Source organism: Pristiophorus japonicus, chromosome 32 (genome assembly GCF_044704955.1).
Source record: "Pristiophorus japonicus isolate sPriJap1 chromosome 32, sPriJap1.hap1, whole genome shotgun sequence".
Classification (NCBI taxonomy): Eukaryota; Metazoa; Chordata; class Chondrichthyes; family Pristiophoridae; genus Pristiophorus; species Pristiophorus japonicus.
In genome coordinates this window covers 8,229,477-8,253,249 of record NC_092008.1, presented here as the reverse complement: position 1 = coordinate 8,253,249, position 23,773 = coordinate 8,229,477, and the positions used below count along the sequence as shown (strand labels likewise).

Below are 23,773 nucleotides of genomic sequence, written 5' to 3'. Positions count from 1 at the left end.
ACAGCCCAATTTTCACACAATATACCAACTCGCTTTGCTCCCGTATTTTGTTCATGCTCTTCCAGGGTCTACCTCAAGGGTGAATGACTCACTCTCCCCTGGTTACTGACTCAATCTCCCCGGTAACTGACTCACTCTCCCCTGGTAACTGACTCACTCTCCCCCGGTCACTGACTCACTCTCCCCCAGTCACTGACTCATTCTCCCCGGTCACTGACTCACTCTCCCTGGTGACTGACTCACTCTCCCCAGGTCACTGACTCACTCTCCACTGGTTACTGATGTATTTTCCCTGGTTACTGATGTATTTTCCCTGGTTACTGATTCACTCTCCCCCGGTCACTGACTCACTCTCCCCTGGTTACTGACTCACTCTCCCCCAGTCACTGACTCACTCTCCCCCGGTCACTGACTCACTCTCCCCCAGTCACTGACTCACACTCCCCAGGTCACTGACTCACTTTCCCCTGGTTATTGACTCACTTTCCCTGGTTACTGACTCACTCTCCCCTGGTTACTGACTCACTTTCCTTGGTTACTGATTCACTCTCCCATGGTTACTGACTCACTCTCCCCGGTCACTGAATTACTCTCCCCTGGTCACTGACTCACTCACCCCGGTCACTGACTCACCCTACCTGGTCACTGACTCACTCTCCCCCTGTCCCTGACTAACGCTCGCCCGGTCACTGATTCATTCCCAAATTTCCCAAACTAACTCCTGATTGGGTGCAGACTGGGAATACAATCCCAGAAGGTCGATGGTTCCAGGGTTCCTGCAGCAGCAGGCAATGAATCAACAAACCTGGAGATGAGGGCTAATACCACTTCAATATTAATCCTCTGATTAGATGGCACATTACTCTTGCAAAATTAAATCCCATTCCCGGGTTCAGTCTCCCATTCATTGCAGATTAGTGAGGTGCACAATTTGCATTGTACACCCTGTCTCCATCTGAAAGTTCTTTCTCAGGAACATTATTAAATTCCATCACTCTAACAAATGTAGAAATTTTACCCCAACCCGATCAACCCGATGAATTCACTTTCATCCTGCTGTGTTAATTTCCTGTTAATTTCCATTCCTCACAGCTAATTTAGTGACGATGGTGATCCTGTCTCGTGGAATGTGCGGTCTCTCCAAATGCGTCACACGCTACTTGGTGGCCATGGCAGCGGCAGATCTACTGGTCGTTATCACCGACCTGATATTGAGGCAGATTCCAATTGCTCATCGTCTGTATTTTGTGCAGCGAATCCCCCTGTGTAATATCCACGCCGTCCTGCTTTATGCAGCCACAGACTGTTCTGTCTGGTTCACCGTCACTTTCACATTTGATCGATTCATGGCAATTTGTTGCCAGAAGCTGAAAACTAAATATTGCACTGAGAAAACCGCGGCTGTGGTTCTTGTAACAGTGACTTTGCTAAGTTTTTTAAAGAGCATTTTCTGGTACTTTATGTATGTACCTTGGTACACGTTGAGCAATACCCCCTGGTTCTGTTACGTAAGTGCTCTTGTCATGGTTTCAGATTTGTGGGCAACACTCGAGCTTCTTCATTATATTCTAACCCCGTGCATCCCATTTGTTCTGATCCTGCTACTCAATGCTTTAACTATCAGACACATTTTAGTGGCCAGCAGAGCTCGCAGGAGACTCCGGGATCACAGCAGTGAGGGGATTCCCAGTGACATAGAGATGGAGAGACGAAGGAAATCCATCATTTTACTGCTCGTTATCTCGTGGAATTTCATAATGTTATGGACTGTGTTTATGTTCTTTTCTATTTGGAACCGGATTTTGCGTTTAGGTTATGATATTATACATGTATCTTACTACATAAAAGAAATAGGATTCATGCTCCAGCTCCTGAGTTGCTGCACAAACACTTGTATTTATGCTATGACACAGAATAAGTTCAGAGAGCAGTTGAAGAATGTGGTAAAATGTCCGTCTTGCTTCATTGTTAAAATCATTAAAAGATGAGTCGACGTTCCAGCAGTACAACTGAATTCTAGTTCATGTTCTCAACGACCCGATCTACATGATGTAGCAAAAGATGTGAAGAAGAAGAAGTCCATAGTGGGTATCCATGGTTTCTCATGCAGAAAGCAAAGTAAATTCAAGATAGATGGTATCGCGGCAGATTTGTTTAAGGAAACATGGCTTGATGTGGGGACGTCGTGGTTTAATGCAATCACATATTATATAGACGTATTTTGCACTGGTTGACATTATAGTATCATATTACGAGGACATAATTAACCTAGTAAAATATACAGCTCACCGGATCATTTCAGGGCTTTCGATCTAGATGACATGAACAGTCAAAACGATAAGCTAAGGATACCCGCTGAAACATTTCATAGACTAACATAGCACATAACATATAATTCGCCCCATCACGCATTCACCAGCTCAATGAAAGAGCTATACAATTAATCCCAGTCAGTTGCTTTTCCCACATAGTTAGTGCTACATCGGGTTCCTCCAGCCTTCCAGTCACGTCATTCACGATAATAATTCGTGTTGTTAAAAAACTTCACATTTCCGCACTAGATTTCTTGTCAGTTATCTTAAATCCGTCTGCTCTGGTTTCTGACCCTCTATCCAATGGAAACAATTTCCCTCTATCTAGTCCAGCAAAACCATTCATGGTTCAATTTCACAAAGCTTTTGCATCTGTGAAGTAACACATCTCCATCTTTTTCCAGCTCCTTTGAAATTGCACCATTTAGTGTACGTTGCTCCTGCTGATTTTGACCACTAATATGCTTCAGTACACAATTATATGCATTAAATTTCAACAGCAAAGCTTCCGCCCATTTCACTGGCCTGCCTATATCGCCCTGAAGTCAAATACTTTCCTCTCTATTTGCTACATTCGTAAATTTGTGACATTTGCAAACTTTGACTTTATGCCCTGTGTACTCAAGTCCAGGACATTAATATATATCATAAAGGAGAAGTGGTCCCAACACCACCACCTGTCGGACACTACCGGATACATCTCTCCAGTCTGAATATTAACCGTTCCCTACAACACTCTGCTTTCCGTCTCAGCCAATTTCGTATCTATGCAGCCACTGTCCCTTAAATATAATAGGCTTCAATTTTGCCAGAAAATATACTATGTGGCACTTCATCAAATGTCTTTTGAAAGTTCCTGAAAGAACTTAGTCAAGTTAGTCAAGCACGATTTTCCATTGGCAACTTAGACGAGCATGAGCAGTTAAGAACACAAGCTTACATAAGAACATAACAACATAAGAGCATAAGAAATAGAAGCAGGAGCAGGCCATACAGCACCTCGAGCCTGCTCCACCATTCAATATGATCATGGCTGCATTGATCATGGACTCAGCTCCACTACCCATGCCCGCTCCCCATAACCCCTTATTCACTTATCGTGTAAGAAACTGTCTCTATCTGACTTACATTTATTCAACATCAGATGAGTCCCTTGCATGTGAATACATTTCGGTACCACTCTCATGGATACGGCAGGTAAATGTTGTATCAATTATTTGAGAACGAAAGTGTATTAATCAGACATCTCAGTCCTCACGTTTGAGTTAAGTGTGAGTATAGTTGGCTATCCCATAGATCCAACATAATTGGCGACCGTGTCAACACTAGGACTAATAAAGACTTTTAATGTCTGATTTGGTGACTGGACCGCCCAACTCTAGTCAAATAGACGCATATAGAGCAGATTCGGCAATATGGAGATTCTGGGCGAATATATTGATGCACGTTCGACGTAACATGGTGGCCTAACAATGCGGGTTAGTGATCGCACTGGAAATACAGATCCATGAGTGAGTTAGCCCAGATCCGGAGGACGGGGAGTACCAAGGTTCCAGTATTACAAGAGATGTTTTTAATGGTTGCAGTTCTCTCCAACTCCCATAAGCATCTCAGAAAGGAATGTAACAGATTGGAGGAAATAAATGGGTGAAAATTTGAGTAATAGTGATCATCGTATCATAAGCTTTAAATTAATACCAGAGAAGAGTATGGTACAATCTAAAGTAGAAATTCTGATTTATATCACTGCAAACTTCAGTGTGATGAGAGGGGATCTATCGGGATAAAGTGGAACCAAAGATTGCAGGAAAATATGTTGCAGAACATCACGAAGATACGTTTCTGGTACAGGCTAGGGACATTCCAACAAGGGGCAAAGGAAATGGAACCAAAAGCAGGGCTCCTTGGATGACTCGGTAATATGATTATACAAAAAAAGCGAGTGTATGATGCAAGTCAGGAGAATTCGTCAAGTGAGAACCGGGTCAAATACAAGAAGTCGATGGAGGGAAAGTGAAGAGGCAAATAAAACTGTCAAACAGATAATATGAGAATAGAATGGCAGTTAACATAAAAGGGAAGCCAAAAATCTTCTTCCGACATTTAAATAGTGAGAGGATAGTTAGAGGCGGGTTGTGGCCGATTATGGATAAAGAAGGTGATATTTGCTGAAAGGCACATGTGATGGCGACAATATTATTGAGTACTTTATGTCAGTGTTTGCTAAGGAGGAGGATGCTTACAAAATATCGGTAGAAGCGGAGATGGTTGAGCTAATTGACAGGTAGGTGTACTGGTAAGGCTGGATATACTGAGAGTGGATAATTCGTCTGCTCCGGATGTCGGGCATCCCAGCTTGTTAAGAGAAGTGTAGTGGAGATAGCGGAAGGGCTTGCCATGATCTTTCAATCTTCCCTCGATGCAGGGGAGGTGTCACATTATTGGAAATTGGCAAATGTGACAAGGGTGTCTGGACAATCCGAGCAACAACGGGGCGGTCGGTGTAACATCAGTGGTGCATAAGATTTTAGAAATCATAATCAAGTAAAAAATTAACAGGCACTTGGAGAGACTGATACCATTCAAGGAGGACAAGCACTGATTTTACAATGAATATCGTGTTTGCCTAATCTAATTGCATTTTTTGATAAAGAACCATGGAAGGTGGATGAGGGACCGCAGTGGAATTTGTCTATATGGAAATTAAGAAAATATGGACAAAGACAGGTTGACAACATTGAAGCTGATGTAATAGGAGGGCCAGTGTTAGCTTGCAAAATAAATTGGCTTAAGCACAAAAACACAGCGAGTCATGGTCAATTGTTGCTTTACAGACTCTAGGATGGTAAACCGTGGTGTTTCCCGGGGCCAGTGCTAGGACCACTATGTTTTTTGTTTTAGATAAATTATTTAGATATTACAATAGACTAAAATTACAAAATGTACCGATGATACCAGACTTGGAGGTGTGGCAAACAGTGAAGATGAAACCAATCGACTGCTGCAGGAAATAGCTCGGCTCACAGAATGCGCAGACAAGTCGCATTTGGAAGATAATACATAGAAGTGTGAGGTGATACATTGTGGCACAGTTGTAAATAGTTTACAGCTACAGAGACACCAGTGTGTTCATTGGATCAATCTTTGATGGTTGAAGGATATATTGAGTAATTAGGGAAGCACATGAGATCCTGGGCTTCCGAAAGAGAGGTATTTTGTACAAACGTAAGGAAGTTATGTTGAAAATTTATAAAGCTCTGGTTGGGCTACAACTGGAGTATTGCATTCAGTTCTGGTCACCACACATTAGTAATGACGTGAATTTGTTTGAAATATTGCAGAGGAGATTTACCAGAACGGTTCTAGGTATGAGGGATTTTAGCTATAGGATTAGGTTGGAGATGCTGGGGTTCTTCTCCTTGGAGTAAATGACTTTGAGGGGAGAATGGATAGAGGTGTGCTAGATTATGACGGGATCGAATAAGGTAGACAGAGACAGATGTTCCGATTCGCTGATGTTACTAGGGGATGCAGATTCATGCTGGAGATACAGAGGGGAAGTGATGAAGAACTCTTTTATGCAGCGAGTGGCAATGACCTGGGATTCATTGCCGATGAGGGTGGTAGAAGCGGAGATGATCAATGATTTCAAAATGAAGTTGTTTAGGCACTTGAGGAAAATAAACTTGCAGGACTACGGGACTAGCGCGGCTGAATGGAAATATCCAGAAGTTTGGAGCATCTGGCATTCTCTGCATTATTCCATTATTTATTAAGGATGTCCTCCATCTTATTCTGCGAATCCCCGTATCCCCCATTCCCAACTTGCACTTTCTCCACCGTAAAGTGTGGCACCTGTTAATTCCCACCCTGCACACCTCTTCCACAATCTCCAGCACCAACTCCAGCGACAAACTATTCTCCACCTAATGCCAGAAGTAGTCCACCTACCACATACCCACCGCCCCAGCAGCTCCAACTCAACTTCCAAACTATTCTCCACTTGCAGCCGCTTCACCTCCAACTACCATTTTCCCACCACTCCCAGTTGCACCAGCTCCAACCCAACTGTTACCTGCCGCCACATTGTTCACCTCCAGCTCAAACCTCTTAGATATCCTTCTGCACCTCCTTGTGTACGAATAGAACCCATTATCAAGTCAACCTCTCGCCATTGACAGGTGGAACTCGGTAGATTAGCGCCCGTTGGAACACATTGTTTGATTCTCGCTCAGTGAGTTTGAAACACGAGATCTCCTGGGATAAGATCCAGGACGAACCCTGCTGTTCCCAATTTTAAGTAAAGCAAAACAACAACATCATTGCCATCATCTGCGATCAGTAAGGACTTTCTCCCAATTCCACATCATCATCCTGACCGCTATCATAGTCATCGTCAGTCACACAGCGCCTTGCTGTGCAAGACATTAAGACAGAAAATGCAGCATGTGCCCGCCCACAACCCAGAGCGTGTGCCGGGAGACAACAGGATGTAGTTCTATCGCAGCTCCATTTTTCAAAGTGGGCCATTATATGGAGGAAGTGCACAGAGTCAATGGCTTCCAGCACTGGTCCGCCAGTAAGGGCGTTGGGATATGGATTAAAGGCGATTAAATGGAGTTAAGATACAGATCAGCTGGAGTATAATAGAATGGCTGTCTACGATAGACGAGATATAAACCCACTCCTCTTCCTCTGTTCCTATGGCGTCGCCACCCTTGAACCCTGTTTCATTCAAAGCCTTGACGTCAGTTCAATCATCGAACTATCTTGGCTGCATATCTGTACTATAAAATTATGTCATTCTAAGATATCTCCTCTGGCAATTCACAACCAAGGAGCTTGTTTGATGCATTTGCTCCCAGCAGATTGGCTGCTGTCCCCTGTGGTGCCCTGTAGGGCACCAATAATTCAAGACCTGCAGCCGGTTTCTCAGCTCGGTCAGTTCGCCTCCAGGAGACACTTTCACGGGAAGTATTTCACGTCTGAAATCCGCAGGTATGACCAGGCTGTTATTTGACACCGTTCCTGGGGCATTGACACCCGAAGTGCCTTCGAACCTGAAAATGTTGTTCACTTTAAGGTGATTGCCTTCACGCAGGTGACGAGAATACCAAAGGTGGAGACCTTGTGGAGCTGCCTCACTGCTAATTACTATTTAACCTTCAATATCCATACATTACAACAAATAATTCACACACAATGTCGTGGGTAAATTATTTGGCACTGGGGCTGAGCAACACATATTTTTTTGATTTATAATCTTTCAAGTTGATGATAAACCTTTGATTCTTGGCCTGTTCCCGTTAATGGTCACAAGCAAGAACAGACAGACAGAGCGTGTCTGACTACTCCGAGTTGCGCAAAAGTCAGCACTTTAAATAAAATGCATCAAGTCAAATATCCATCCGATACCGACAGAGCCAAACCAGAGAAAAGTTCAGAAGGAGATGGAGAAATAAAAGCTGGTTACAGACGATAGGAATACTTCCCATCCTTGATGTCTCACTGTTTCAACCCAAAACCTCACTGATGGATAAATAACTTCATTGTAAATCGATCTTTTCCAGACTTGGACGAAAGACAGAAGCATTAAATACCTAAAACTGCAGAAATCCGGCATTGTCACCGAGAAACTCATATTCCCCGCTGTTTTGTCGCCACCTATGGGTTGTAAAGGGAGAGACGGCGCCGAAGTCCCAATGAACTGCACTGACCCCGAGCTTCAGGTGAAATTGCATGACGAGCACTCGGATCCAGACCTCATTACAGCCTTGGTCCAAACATGGATAACAGACCTAAATTCCGGAGGTGAGCTGATAGTGACAGCCCATGACATTAAGGCAGCATTTGACCGAGTGTGTGGCATCAAGGAACCATATCAATGGGAATGAGGGAGAAAAAAATCCCCATTGGCGACAGTCATTGCTAGCGCAATGGAAGATCGTTATAGTTGTTGGAGGCCAATCCTTTCAGCCCCACGACCTCGTTGCATAAATTCCCCAGTGCAGTGTCCCAGGCCCATCCACCTTCAGTTGCTTCACGAATGACCTTCCCTCCATCGTAAGGTCAGAAGTGAGGATGTTCACTGTTGATTGCACAGTGTTCACAACTCTTCAGATAATGAGGCAGCCCGTGCCCACATGCAGCAAAACCTGGACAAAATTCAAGCTTGGGTTGATAAGTGGGATCTCTTTTGTGCCACACAAGTTCCAACAAATGAACATACTCGACAAAATAAAGTCTAACCTTCAACGGAATTACCACCGCAGAAGCCTCAATATCAACAGCCTGGAGGTGCCCATTGACCAGAGACTTACCTGTTTCAGCCACAGAAACAATGGGGCTACAAGAGCAGGCCAGAGGCTGGGTATTCTGTGGCGAGTGGCTCACATTCTCTCTCCCCAAAGCATTTCCATCACGTACAGTGCACAAGCCAGGAGTGTGATGGAATACTCTCCCCTTCCCTGGATGAGAGCTGCTCAATCAAAACTCAAGAAACTCGGTACCATCAAGAAAACAGCAGCCCGATTGATTGGAACTCCATCCATTACTGTAAACATTCAGTCCTTTCTCCACCATCGCACCGTGGCTGCAGTGTGTACCCTCTACAAGATGCACTGTAGCAAGGCTTCTTTCACAGCTCCTTCAAAATCCGATACCCCTCCTGGCTGGCACTCTGTGTGTTATTGAGGCATTTAGGGCTTGAAAGGCCCAGAGTCCAGCTCTGGCCCGTGCAATGTTAGTTCATCTCGCAAGTTAAGGGACTGAGCACCACAGAGAGCAGGATGGGCCCACGAACCATCCCCGGTCTGTTCTGACTTATCTGATCTCAACTGGTGATGTACTGGACCATACAGAAATGGAAAGTCCGAGGATTCATCTCCGCCCTGTGCTGAGATTGATGATCTCACCCAGTGTGTTTCCGGGCCACACAGAGAGTAGGAAGGGCTCAGGATACAACATTGGTTTGTGCTGCATTAGCTGATCTCACCCGGCAGGGTGCTGAGCCACACAGAGCATGTTGGGCCCAGGCTTCATTCCCGGCCTGTGGTATGTTAGATCACCTCACGGGTTGCGCTACTGAGACAATACAAAACAGGAAAGGAACAGGCTTCATCGCTGGCCTGCGCTGAGTTAGCAGATTTGCATTGAGGTGAACTTGTGTAGAATTATATAAATTTACAGCGCTGAAGGAGGCCATTTCGGCCCACCGTGTCCACGCTGTCCAACAAAGAGCCGCACATATAAGAACATAAGAATTAGGAACAGGAGTAGGCCATCTAGCCCCTTGAGCTTGCTCCGCCTTTCAACAAGATCATGGCTGACCTGGCCGGGACTCAGCTCCACTTACCCGCCTGCTCCCCATAATCCTTAATTCCCTTATTGGTTAAAAATCTATCTATCTCTGAATTGAGTACATTCAATGAGCTAACCTCAACTGCTTCCTTGAGCAGAGAATTCCACAGATTCACAACCCTATGGGAGAAGAAATTCCTTCCCAACTCGCTTTTAAATTGGCTCCCCCGTATTTTGAGGCTGTGCCCCCTAGTTCTAGTCTCCCCAACCAGTGGAAACAACTTCTCTGCCTCTTTCTTGTCTATTTCTTTCATTATTTTAAATGTTTCTATAAGATCACCACTCATCCTTCTGAACTCCAACGAGTAAAGACCCAGTCTACTCAATCTATCATCATAAGGTAACCCCTTCATCTCCGGAATCTGCCTAGTGAATCGTCTCTGTACCCCCTCCAAAGCTAATATATCCTTCCTTGAGTAAGGTGACCAAAACTGCACGCAGTACTCCAGGTGCGGCCTCACCAATACCCTATACAGTTGCAGCAGGACCTCCCTACATTTGTACTCCATCCCTCTCGCAATGAAGGCCAACATTCCATTCGCCTTCCTGATTAGCTGCTGCACCTGCTTTCCCACTAATCTTTGTGTCATCTGCAAATTTTGTTTCACTACACTCTGTCCCCTCTTCCAGGTCATCTATGTATATTGTAAACAGTTATGGTCCCAGCACCGATCCATGTGGCACAACACTAACCACCGATTTCCAACCCGAAAATGACCCATTTATCCCGACTCTCTGCTTTCTGTTAGCCAGCCAATTCTCTCTCCATGCTAATACATTTCCTCTGACTCCGCATACCTTTATCTTCTGCAGTAACCTTTTGTGTGGCACCTTATCGAATGCCTTTTGGAAATATAAATACACCACATCCATCGGTACACCTCTATCCACCATGCTCGTTATCTCCTCAAAGAATTCCAGTAAATTTGCTAAACATGATTTCCCCTTCATGAATCCATGTTGCGTCTGCTTGATTGCACTTTTCCAATCTAGATGTTGCGCTATTTCTTCCTTAATGATAGCTTCAAGCATTTTCCCCACGACAGATGTTAAACTAACCCGCCTATAGTTACCTGCCTTTTGTCTGCCCCCTTTTTTAAACAGAGGCGTGACATCAGCTGCTTTCCAATACGCTGGTACCTCCCCAGAGTCCAGAGAATTTTGGTAGATTATAACGAATGCTTCTGCTATAACTTCTGCCAACTCTTTTAATACCCTGGGATGCATTTCATCAGGACCAGGGGCCTTGTCTACCTTGAGTCCCATTAGCCTGTCCAGCATTACCCCCCTAGTGATAGTGATTGTCTCAAGGTCCTCCCTTCCCACATTCCAGTGACCAGCAATTTTTGGCATGGTTTTTGTGTCCTCGGGCCTCGATCAGCAACCCGGAAGGTTACATATAAACCGATGAACAATGAACAATGGCGGACGGTAAAGAGCATCCGGCCGAACCTGTCTGCCCCACGCAACTGCGATTCCCAGGCATCGCCAAATTTATATTCCACACCAACTGGAGTCATGAGATCTCCTTTGAAAGGCAAAGAAACATTTAAAATGCAGGCCAATTGGGGAAACAAAAATCTCGTAAAATTCCTCTCCAATCTCTCCAGGCGATCACCCTGGCCGTAGTCGACTCACTGCACTACTTACCATCGTACCTGCGCCAGCCAACAAGAGGTTATCCAGTCTAATCCCATTTACCAGATCTCGGTCCGTAACCATGCAGGTTACGGCACTTCAAGTGCCCATCAAAGCAATTTTTAAATGTGGTGAGGGTTTCTGAGTTCCGGATACCCACAACCCACTGCCTGAAGAAGCCTCCCCTCAAATTCACCCTGAACCTTCCACAAACCACCTTACAACTATGCCCCCTCATAATGGACGCTTCCACCAAGGGAAATATGTCCTTGCTGTCCACTATATCTAGGTCCCTCAAAATGTTATACACGTCAATGAAGTCTCCTTTCAGCCTCTTCTGTTCCAAGGACAACATATGCAACCTGTCCTCATAGCTAAGATTCTCCATTCCAGGCAGTCTCCTCATAAGTCTCCTCTGCAACCTCACCAGTGCCGTCCTTCCTATAATATGGCGACCAGAACTGCACGCAATATTCTAGCTGTGGCCTAACCACCTTATTATACAATTTAAGCATAACTTCCCTGCTCTTATATTCTATGCCTCTGACCCATAAAGGCAAGCTTTCCGTATACTTTCTGAACTACCTTATCCACCTGGCCTGCTACATTAAGAGATATTTGGACAAGCACTCCAAGGTCCCTTTGTTCATCTACACTTCTAAATTTATTTAGCCAATATTTAATAGGCCCAACAAGGAAGTTAGCGGTTCTGTACTTGGTTTTGGGGAATGCAGAGGTGCAGGTGGAAAGGCAATCAATGGGCGAGCATTTTGGTGCTAGTGATCATAATAGAGTAAGAATGAGTGATTTATGGAAAAGGACAAAGGTGGACCCGGAAAAATTTTCTCAATTGGCGTAGCCAATTTAACTGAGCCGAGGTGGGATTTGGCCTAACTATAATTCAAACGGCTACTTGATGGTAAATCAGTGTTAGAGCATTGGGAGGCATTAAAGAAGAAGATACTGAGGGTGTAGAGCAAATATGTTCCCTTAGAAAAAAGGTGGGACTAACAATCCAGTGTCCCCTGGATGTCAAGGAAAATCCAGGGTACGATAAAGACAAAAAGGGAAGCTTTTATGAGAGGTACCAAGAACACAACACTGCAGAAACTCTAGAGGAGTATAAGTGCATGGGTATCAGGAAATGAAAGACAGAGCATGTAATAATGCTGGCAAGTAAAACCAGGGAACCCCAAAGACGTTTTATAAATACATTAAGAGCAAGAGGATAAGTACAGAAAGAATGTGGCCTTTTGCAAACCATAAAGCAAATCTGTGTGCGGAGGCAGAAGACGTGGGTGTGATTCATCTTGAATACTTTGCATCTGTTTTCTCAACAGAGAGGGGCGATGCAGACTTTGCAATGCGGGAGGAGGAGTGTGAGATATTACACAAAATAGACATCGCGAGAAAGGAAGTATTAAGTGGCTTAGCAGCATTAAAAGTGGATGACTGCTAATGTTGTACCCTTGCTTGAAAAGGGAGAATGGGAGAACCGAGTAATTATGGGCAAAGTCAGCCGAACCTCAGTGCTGGAATTTTTATTGGGAACAATCCCGAGGGAGAGGATAAATCTTCATTTGGAAATACAAGGATTAATCAAGGATAGTCAACAAGGATTTGTAAAGGGAACATCGTGTCTGAATAAACTGATTGAGTTTTTCAAGGAGGTAACCATGAGGGTGTGCATTATATAGTGTATATGTATTTTAGCCAAGCTTTCGATAAGGTCCTCCATGGCAGACTGGTCACGAAAGTAACCATGGGATCCAAGGCAACGTGTGACGTTGGACCAAAATTGACTTCGAGTCAGAAAGGAAAGATTTACGGTTGATGGGTGTTTTTGTAACTGGAAGAATATATCCAGTGCGGTTCCACAGGGCTCAGTTCTGGGTCCCTTGCTTTTTGTGGTATGTTACAATGACTTGGTCTTGAATGTTGGGGGTATGATTAAGAAGTTTGCAGATGAAACTAAAATAGACTGTGTGGTGGATAATGAAGAAGAAAGCTGCGGACTGCCGGAGGATATCAATGTACTGGCCAAGTGGGCAGAACAGTGGCAAATGGAATTCAATCCGGATAATTGTGAGGTAATGCATTTGGGGAGATCTAACAAGGCAAGGGATTATAACTAAAATTGTACGACACTGAAAAGTGTAGAGGAACGAAGGAACCTCTGAGTACAGGTCCACAGATCCCTGAAGGTAGCAGACCTAATTAAGGTGCTTCAGAAGGCATATGAAAAGCTTGCCTTTATTAATTGAAGCACGGAATGCAAGAGCAAGGAGGTTATGCTTGAACTGCATAACACTTTGTTTAGGCCGTAGCTGAAGTACTGTGTGCAATTGTGGTCACCACATTACAGGAAATATGTGATTGCACTGGAAAGGATGCAGAGGAGAATTACAAGTATGATGCCTGGACTGGAGAATTTTGGCTATGAGGAAAGATTGAAGATGCTGGGTCTGTTTTGTTTGGCAGAGAGGAGGCTGTGGAGAGACCTGATTGAGGTGCATAAAATTATGAGAGACATGGAAGAGTGCCTCAGAAGGACCTGTTTCCCTTGGCAGAGGGCTCAACCACCAGGGGGCATAGATTTAAAGTAATTGGTGGGGGGTGGGAGAGGGCGTGTTTAGTGGAGATATGAGGGGAAATGTTTTCACCCAGAAGGTGGTGGGTGTCTGGAACTCACTGCCTGAAAGGATGGTAGAGGCAGACATTCGCACCACATTTAAAAAATACTTACATGTGCATTTAAAGTGCTGCAATCTACAGGACTACCGACCAAGAGCTGGACAGTGGGATTAGTCTGTATGGCTCCTGTTCGGCCGGCGTGGAGACTATGGGGCAAAATGGCCTCATTCCATGCTGTCAATTTCTATGAAACTTTGATTCTATGGTAAGATACCTCACGGCGTGGTAATGAGAGCCACACAGAGCAGGATAGTCCCAAGGTCATTCCGCGGCTTGTGGTGTCACTTGGTGCAGTACTAAGCCAAGAAAAACATGAAATCTTCCGGCTTCATATCTGGTCATGCTGAATTTCCTGGTCTCACATGCTGCCTAGGCATGTGTTGGGCATTACTGGTTCCCTGTAACAACTGTCAGATTCTCAGTAGGATGTCCAGGTTCTGTGCAGGTTTTGTCTGGGTTTGTGTGTCGGTCCCAGGTCCATGCGACAGCTGTTTGTGTCAGGGTAGGAGCTGTATGTGCCTATATGTTATATCACAGTCTCTGTAGTCTCGCTGTAGGTTTGTATAGGAGCAATGGAGCAAAGGAGCAGGGTCTATGGAGAAGCTGAAACGTAATTGATCGGAAAAATTCACTTTGATTCTCCCTCCAGAGATGCCATCTGACCCGATGAGTATATCCAGCATTTTTCGTTTTTCGTTGAGATTTCGAGCAACCAATAGCTCTGTAAAGGAGCTGTCTGGGTCTATGTTGTAGCTCGCTATGTCATGGTTGAAACTGACTGCGTCTGTGCAAGAGCTGTCTGCGACTGTGTAGGACCTATTACTGTCTGCTGAATAGTTTCTGGGTCTGTGTAGGAGTGTCACGGTCTGTTCTGGAGCTCCTTGGGACAGTGTAGGAGCTGACGGATCTGTGTAGGAGCGCCCTGGGTCTGTGTCAAAAGAGTCTGGTTATGTGTTGGAGCTGTCTGACGCTCTGTAGTAGCTGTCTGAGTTTCTGTATTTCTAAGGCTGTGTCGGAACAGTCTGCGTCTGTGTAAGAATGGTCTGCGACTGTATTGGAGCTGTCTGAGCCTGGCACAGTTTATGTCTGTGCAAGGTCATTCTGATTGTGTATAAGGCCTGTCTGTGTCGGTCATCCTTTGGTCTTTCGAAGCTTCCTTGGCCTGTGTGGCAGCTGTCTGGGTCTACGTTGCTCCTGGTTTAACCTTTATCGATGTGTAAACCTGTGTGATGGGGCTGAGAATTGGTCAGCGGTCACAGACACCCCGTCCCCTCCAGCATTGGGTGAATTTTCAGGTGCGCATTTACAGACTGGGGAAGTTGGTGATTAGCGGAGCTGGAGCCTCAGGGAACCCGGTTGAGGCAGGAAACAACCTGCGAGAGGTTGTACGTAGAAATCCTGGAAAGATATCTCCTTTACCCCCGATCATTGACTTTGAACTGCCAGTGAAACTTGTGCAAAGCTGGAAAAGTTGCCTAGTCACTCCTTGTGAATCCGAAATGCTGTGGGGAGAGGTTCGATGTTACGAATCCCCATTAAAGGCACTTTAACTTCGTATGAATGGATTTTTTTGGAATTTGATTTCGATCTTCAACCCGTTCTAGAGCAGATGAAAGACAGACTCGCATTTATATCGCGCAGTTGGTGACCACCGGACGCCGCAACTAGCATTCCAGCCAATGCAGCACTTTTCAAGTGTCGTCACTGTTGTATTGTAGGAAACACAGTTGCCAATTTACAGACAATAAGCCCCACAAACAGCAATATGATAATGACCAGATAATCTGGATTTTGTTATGTTGATTGATGGATAAATATTGGCCCACATGAGTGATGTCCCAGTCTTATTCAGTTTGAATACAGTCATTAAGGTAAATAGTATTGAAAACTGGGGAGGACACCTTTTCCACCTCTACCCGTATTGATCCCAAGATCCATATCCATGAGGAAGGCCATAATGCTCACTCTATTTCAGCCCTCTGGATCAAGCACATACTTCACCACATTGCTTAATCCATTTGTTTCCAAAATTATTCCCAGTCTTTCTCCATCACCACTCTGCCTGGAGTCCACTCGAAGTGGTGATCATTCTCCTGATCTTAGTCCTAAATAAGTCACTTTTAATTTTAAGCCTGTTCCACCTTGGTCTTTCTCCCACAATGTAATTTGCACGAATATTCCCCGCAAGTTACAATATGATATATCTCTGTAATACCATAACACAGATGCCTCCATTCTGGGCTGAAATGTCCAATGTGTCGATTTATTCTCCCAGCAGCTAGGTGTAAAATCCCTCCCCACGGGTGTATGTTCTACAAGATCGTTGTGCGTCTGGTACTGCTGCTCTGTCTCTGGCTGCTGAGCAGCATTGCACCACCTGGGACAGCTGCTCACTCATCTGGCCGTTGTACTATATTGCACTACCTAGTACAGCTGCTCCATCCTCTGCCAGCTGTACAGCATTGCACCACCTGGTAATGATGCTCCCTCCTCTGGCTGCTGTACAGCATTGCACCACCTGGTACTGCTGCTTTGTCTCTGGCCGCTGTACAGTATTACACCACCTGGTACAGCTGCTCCCTCCTCTGGCCGCTGTAATGTATTGCAACACCTGGCACAGCTGATCCCAGATATGGCCGCAGTACAATATTGCACTACCTAGTATAGCTGCTCTCTCCTCTGGCCGCAGTACAGTATTGCACTACCTAGTATAGCTGCTCCATCCTCCGGCCGCAGTACAGTATTACAGCACCTAGCACAGCTAACCCCTCAGCAGTATTGCAACATCTGTTCCCTCCAACACTTGGAGCACTGACAACATTGTCCTGAAAATCCAGCCCGTGTGCACAGACCGTCAATGTTGTAAATTAACTCAAACCAGGAAATGCTAAAATCTCAGCGGGTCAGTCAACATCTGTGGAGAGAATAACAGAGTTGACATTTAAGGTCGATGACCTTCGTCATGATCTGACAGCTTCTGCTGGAGAAACCAATTTACGTATTCTTACATCAAGTCCAAGGCTTTCTCAAGCTGTTGGGTGTACAAGAGTTCTGTTTGGTGTAAGAGACGGTCTCAACCACTGTGTACAAGGCCAAGGGCTAGTACTCCAACCTGTCATCTTCTGATAACAACACGATTCAAACCTAACCCAGATTCTACATCCATTAGTCCTCTCGACCAGTCACTGACGGCGAATGTATCTGGTGCGTTTTTGCTATCATCACCAGACTCAAATCGTATATCCTGCACTTCAGCAAAAGCTGAAAGGTATAGTCAGCTAAATTGTGCCCTGACCCATGATACCCGCAATCATCCTCGGAAGTAACAACTTTTAAACATTTTCCATTTCTTGCTTTATCAAAATGTATAATTACAACTAAAAGTAATCCAAAAACGTCAGTCACGTGAGATTAAAGCAAATCCTAATCCTATATATATATGTGTATCGGAATATGGTATAATTTGGCTAGATCTGCTCTTCTACAAGATACAATGCCTTTGGGAACTCGGGCAGACTAATACGAGCTGCTGCATGTTTAACAGCCAAATACAATTTTATTGTGGAGAGAAGGGAGGGAAGAACAGTTTGAGAATTGAGGCAACCCACAATGTTAAGTCTTATCGCCCTTCTTTGGTTGTGGATATGCCCACAATGAACTGTTCATAGGTGTTGAAATAAAATCAGTTATATTCCCCTTTCACTATTCTTTAGTATTAAGTTTTGCTAGATTGCAGATTAATATTAACTTTGCGAGCCTATAATGTTGTTAATTCAGCTTTATTTTACAACTTTTTTAGCATGAAGGGAAATAATTTTATTTACAGATAGAGGTCGTTTTGATTCCAAGATCCACGGGGTTTGTTATCAGCTGTTGGAACAGAAAACAGAACACGTTCCGCTAAAACCAGAAGACAGATATGGGAAGCCCAAGGTCAGTCGTTATGGTTGAATGGACCTTTCCGTTTTTCGGGTGTGTATCCTAGGTGTTTTGGTTGTTTCTGTGTAGAAGGCCCACAGCGGGAAACAGGGAAACATGTGTCTGTGAGCAAACAGTACAGGAAATTGGTCGCGTCTAATATGCATAGGACAGGAGTAATATAATTCTCTATTGTACTATGCACACTGCTGGTTAGAAATAGTAATCTGTTAATTCTTGCTTATGTTAATAAAACCAGATAATTATAACGAATATGATGTCAATGTTAAACAATTGAATGGACAGACAGATCCGAAAAGGACTACAAGGTGGGCCTTCGCTTTTACAGGACAATTCATGAGGTTATGATAGACCATAATTAATCAGCCAGTCCAAGTCGTGGTGATGGACATTCTCTTTAACGGGGCGAGCCTGGAGGTGATGTTGGGCTGAAACGGGAGAGCCTCGAGGTGAGGATCGAACTTTTCTTTCAACGGGATTTTCATGAGGTAATGTTGCACACTCTTGCACAGGAAGGCCTTGAGATGATGATAGATCTGTTCTTTAAATGGTCCAGTTAACATGCGCACCAAGAAGGGAAGTTGGGACGTCAGAGTTTGTTGGAAATTGGGTCAGAAAGCAGAAGGTTTGTCGCATTGACACGATGAGCTCAGGTCGAGCATAAGGGGAGATATGAAAGAATCTGCAGGAAGATCATAATAACAAGCTAGAACAAGTGGCGTTTTCCTTGATGCGGAAAAGATGGAGCAAAAGCAGATCAATAGACACCTTCAGTATTTCCTCTGAGTTGTTCTCGGAGGTTTGTGGAAGGGACAGGACAGAGGTGCTTAAGGATATGGTTGCTAGTTTTGAAAAATAAATCGGTGGCTATGTTTGGGTTCCATGATAATATTGTTGATTGGGACCTTTTGGGTGAACGAAGCAGGATCTGATGGGGCTTGATGAGACGAGACAGATACGGCGATAAATGAGTAAACCAGGTGTGTGCCACATACGATCCAATCTTTCCCTTGGACCTATAGGAGCTAGAATGGGATGCATTCGTGTGGAAATGACCAAAGTTGGAGTGGGTAAGGGTTTTACTGTGGACAAAGACATCAAAACTGTTGGTCAGTGAGTGGTGGAGGACATCGACAGCTGCATAAATACCTTAGGAAATTGAGAAGGTTAGTCAGCAGAGAATTTTGAAAAGTCGTAAGTGACATGTGGAGAGCTTTCTTCAGGTGCAAGCGCACTGGAGGAAGTGGTGTTGGAATGCAATAGTGGGCGTGGATGGTGAAAAATTCACGAAGCAGTCGGAGATGGCTTTGTATGTGATGGAGACAATGATAGCATCGAAGCTGCTCAATTGACTAGCTTGAAGAAATCAAGCTGACAACCAGGGTGCTCAGAATGTTGGTTTGTCATTGTTTGTCCTTACCCAACGTTATTGAAATTCTTTTATCTCATTGGGCATTTCCACTGCACATCCATGGTACATGTCTTTCACTATATTTATTGGAGTGAGGACTGTTGGTTTGAAAGGGGTTAACTGAATGTGTTTTACCGTGACTGTAATTAATGTCAGCCCCTTGGTTTAACTGAATGTTTTTGTTCAGTGACTGTAATAAATGTGACTGGCCATGGTTACTAATTGTGTCACTGGAGAGTTTCCATCTTCTATTAATCAGGATCATTTCAGTGTGTTGTACCACACTGTCAGGGAGAGCATCACCTCTGGCACTAACACGGATCAGCGGCTCCACCGAGATGAGAAGAATGTATCTTGAGTTTGAAATACTAACGGTCTTTTATGAGATAGAAAAGATATACTACCCAATTCTGGCTGCTGTCGGGGTCCCTGGTAAGTACTATATCTGGCTATTCGAGTTGTAGATCATGTTTAACTCTGTGAATGCATTTTCTCATTGAGGTAACAATATCCAGCAAGTAATTGAACCCAGAGCTTCACTCTGGCTGTGCAGCAGGTAATGCTCCATGATCCCTGACAGTCACTGTCACATCACCCGTTCACTGGTCTGAGTGCAATGAATTGCAAATCGCACCTTGAGATCTTTTCTCCGTGTGATAGGGTCTGATAGTGATCTGAATCATCTGTTGGTTTCCAACACAAGTGATTTTACTGGATGTTTCTGTTATATAGCAGCTGAGCGTCTCTATCCGATCGGACAGATGTGTCCACAGGTTTCCAAAATGCATCACCGTGTGTTGGGAACAGTGTTTATACCAAATGGAGGAATGCAGTCTTGACAGAAAGCTCAGAAACATAACATGAATGTTCGACACAATCCACCATGATCCAGATCAGTCTCCCTTTGTGCAATCTCCTTCACAGCTAAGTCAGTGTTTGGAGTGGTTAGCATGGGAATATAAATTCATCCTTGATTCAATGAAATGTGTCTATAGTTATTGATGATCATGACTGCTCATATAATTGCAACAGTTAAAGTCGAGATTATATAAAACCTATTAGAGATTCTGTGAGCTGAAAAATGTTTAAAATGTTAATCAATAATGTGTTACTTTCAGTGGATGTGAAATTTCAGATTTAGGTGGCAGTGGAAGCATTGCTCTGTTCTATGACTTGTTTCCTAACCTGATTAATATGTCAAATAGTTGTCCATTCCACACCTTAAACAACCGCTCCTATCTGGCCCGTGATACCATGTAGAATTTCAATTAGCTCAGTGGAAGCAAGAGGCCAGTTTGAGCCACTGCCACCTGATACCCGCACTTGCTTTCCTCTGGTTTATTATGTTCATTCTCCTCCAGATTCTATCTCAATGGTCACTGCCTCACTCTACCTGGTCACTGACTCACTCTCCGCAGTCATTGAATCACTCTCCCTAGTAAGTGATTCACTCTCCCCAGTCACTGACTCACTCTCCCCGGTTACTGACTCACTCTCCGCAGTCACTGAATCACTCTCCCTGGACACTGACTCACTCTCCCCGCTCACGGACTCACTCTCCACGGACACTGTCTCACTCTCACCAGTCAATGACTTACTCTCCACAGTCACTGACTAACTTTCCCCACTCAACAACTCACTCTCCGCATTCACTATCTCACTCTCCCCAGTCACTGACTCACTCCCCATAGTCACTGACTCACTCTCCCCACTCACTAACTCACTCTCCGCAGTCACTGACTCACTCCCCCCAGTCACTAACTAACTCTCCCCAGTCACTGACTCACTCTCCCTAGTCATTGACTCACTCTCCCCACTCACTAACTCACTCTCCGCAGTCACTGACTCACTCTCCCCAGTCACTGACTCACTCTGCCCAGTCACTGACTCACTCTCCCCAGTCACTGACTCACTCTCCCCAGTCATTGACTCACTCTCCCCAGTCACTGACTCACTCTCCCCAGTCACTGACTCTCTCTTCACAGTCATTGACTCACTCTCCATAGTCACTGACTTACTCTCCCCAGTCACTGAATCACTCTCCCCAGTCACTGACTCACTCTCCCCAGTCACTGACTCTCTCTTCACAGTCATTGACTCACTCTCCATAGTCACTGACTTACTCTCCCCAGTCACTGAATCACTCTCCCCAGTCACTGACTCTCTCTTCACAGTCACTGACTCACTCTCCCCAGTCACTGACTCACTCTCCCCACTCACTAACTCACTCTCCCCAGTCACTGACTCACTCTCCACAGTCACTGACTCACTCTCCGCAGTCACTGACTCACTCTCCCCAGTCACTGACTCTCTCTTCACAGTCACTGACTCACTCTCCCCAGTCACTGACTCTCTCTTCACAGTCACTGACTCACTCTCCCCAGTCACTGACTCACTCTCCCCAGTCACGGACTCTCTCTTCACAGTCACTGACTCACTCTCCCCAGTCACTGACTCACTCTCCCCAGTCACTGACTCACTCTCCCCAGTCAATGACTCTCTCTTCACAGTCACTGACTCACTCTCCCCAGTCACTGACTCACTCTCCCCAGTCAATGACTCTCTCTTCACAGTCACTGACTCACTCTCCCCAGTCACTGACTCACTCTCCCCAGTCACTGACTCTCTCTTCACAGTCACTGACTCACTCTCCACAGTCACTGACTCACTCTCCTCAGTCACTAACTCACTCTCCCCAGTCACTGACTCACTCTCCCCAGTCACTGACTCACTCTCCCCAGTCACTGACTCTCTCTTCACAGTCACTGACTCACTCTCCCCAATCACTGACTCACTCTCCCCAGTCACTGACTCACTCTCCCCAGTCACTGACTCACTCTCCCCAGACACTGACTCTCTCTTCACAGTCACTGACTCACTCTCCCCAGTCACTGACTCACTCTCCCCAGTCACTGACTCTCTCTTCACAGTCACTGACTCTCTCTTCACAGTCACTGACTCACTCTCACCAGTCACTAACTCACTCTCCCCAGTCACTGACTCACTCTCCCCAGTCACTGACTCACTCTCCATAGTCATTGACTCACTCTCACCAGTCACTAACTCACTCTCCCCAGTCACTGACTCACTCTCCATAGTCATTGACTAACTCTCCGCAGTCACTGACTCACTCTTCACAGTCACTGACTCACTCTCCACAGTCACTGACTCACTCTCCTCAGTCACTGACTCACTCTCCCCAGTCACTGACTCACTCTCCCCAGTCACTGACTCTCTCTTCACAGTCACTGACTCTCTCTTCACAGTCACTGACTCACTCTCACCAGTCACTAACTCACTCTCCTCAGTCACTGACTCACTCTCCATAGTCATTGACTAACTCTCCGCAGTCACTGACTCACTCTTCACAGTCACTGACTCACTCTCCACAGTCACTGACTCACTCTCCTCAGTCACTAACTCACTCTCCCCATTCACTGACTCACTCTCCCCAGTCACTGACTCACTCTCCCCAGTCACTGACTCTCTCTTCACTGTCACTGACTCACTCTCCACAGTCACTGACTCACTCTCCTCAGTCATTAACTCACTCCCCCCAGTCACTGACTCACTCTCCCCAGTCACTGACTCACTCTCCTCGGTCACTGACTCACTCTCCCCAGTCACTGACTTACTCTCCCCAGTCATTGACTCACTCTCCCCAGTCACGGACTCACTCTCCACAGTCACTGACTCACTCTCCCCAGTCACCGACTCACTCACCACTGTCACTGACTCACTCTCCCCAGTCACTGACTCACTCTCCCCAGTCATTGACTCACTCTCCTCAGTCACTGGCTCATTCTCCGCAGTCACTGACTCACTCTCCATCGTCATTGACTCACTCTCCCCAGTCATTGACTCACTCTCCCCAGTCACTGGCTCACTCTCCGCAGTCACTGACTCACTCTCCGCAGTCACTGACTCACTCTCCCCAGTCACTGACTCACTCTCCCCAGTCACAGACTCACTCTCCTCAGTCACTGGCTCACTCTCCCCAGTCACTAACTCACTCTCCCCAGTCACTGACTCACTCTCCCCAGTCACTGACTCACTCTCCGCAGTCACTGAATCACTCTCCCCAGTCATTGACTCACTCTCCCCAGTCATTGACTCACTCCTCCCAGTCATTGACTCACTCTCCATAGTCATTGACACACTCTCCTCAGTCACTGGCTCACTCTCCGCAGTCACTGACTCACTCTCCGCAGTCACTGACTCACTCTCCCCAGTCACTGACTCACTCTCCATAGTCATTGACTCACTCTCCCCAGTCATTGACTCACTCTCCCCAGTCACTGACTCACTCTCCATAGTCACTGACTTACTCTCCCCAGTCACTAACTCACTCTCCCCAGTCACTGACTCACTCTCCCCAGTCACTGACTCACTCTCCATAGTCATTGACTCACTCTCACCA

General features: G+C 45.4%; 1 protein-coding gene across 1 annotated transcript; it reads left to right on the top strand.

The window, feature by feature from the left end:
* The first annotated feature begins 1,106 nt into the window (after positions 1 to 1,106).
* Positions 1,107 to 1,988, top strand: LOC139240560 (probable G-protein coupled receptor 139). The gene has a single exon (XM_070869104.1). The coding sequence runs from the start codon at positions 1,107 to 1,109 to the stop codon at positions 1,986 to 1,988; it is 882 nt and encodes a 293-aa protein (XP_070725205.1).
* Positions 1,989 to 23,773: the final 21,785 nt, after the last annotated feature.

Excerpts from the sequence above, each read along its gene's own strand:
- LOC139240560 (XM_070869104.1), top strand. The coding sequence starts at position 1,107 with ATGGTGATCCTGTCTCGTGGAATGTGCGGTCTCTCCAAATGCGTCACA.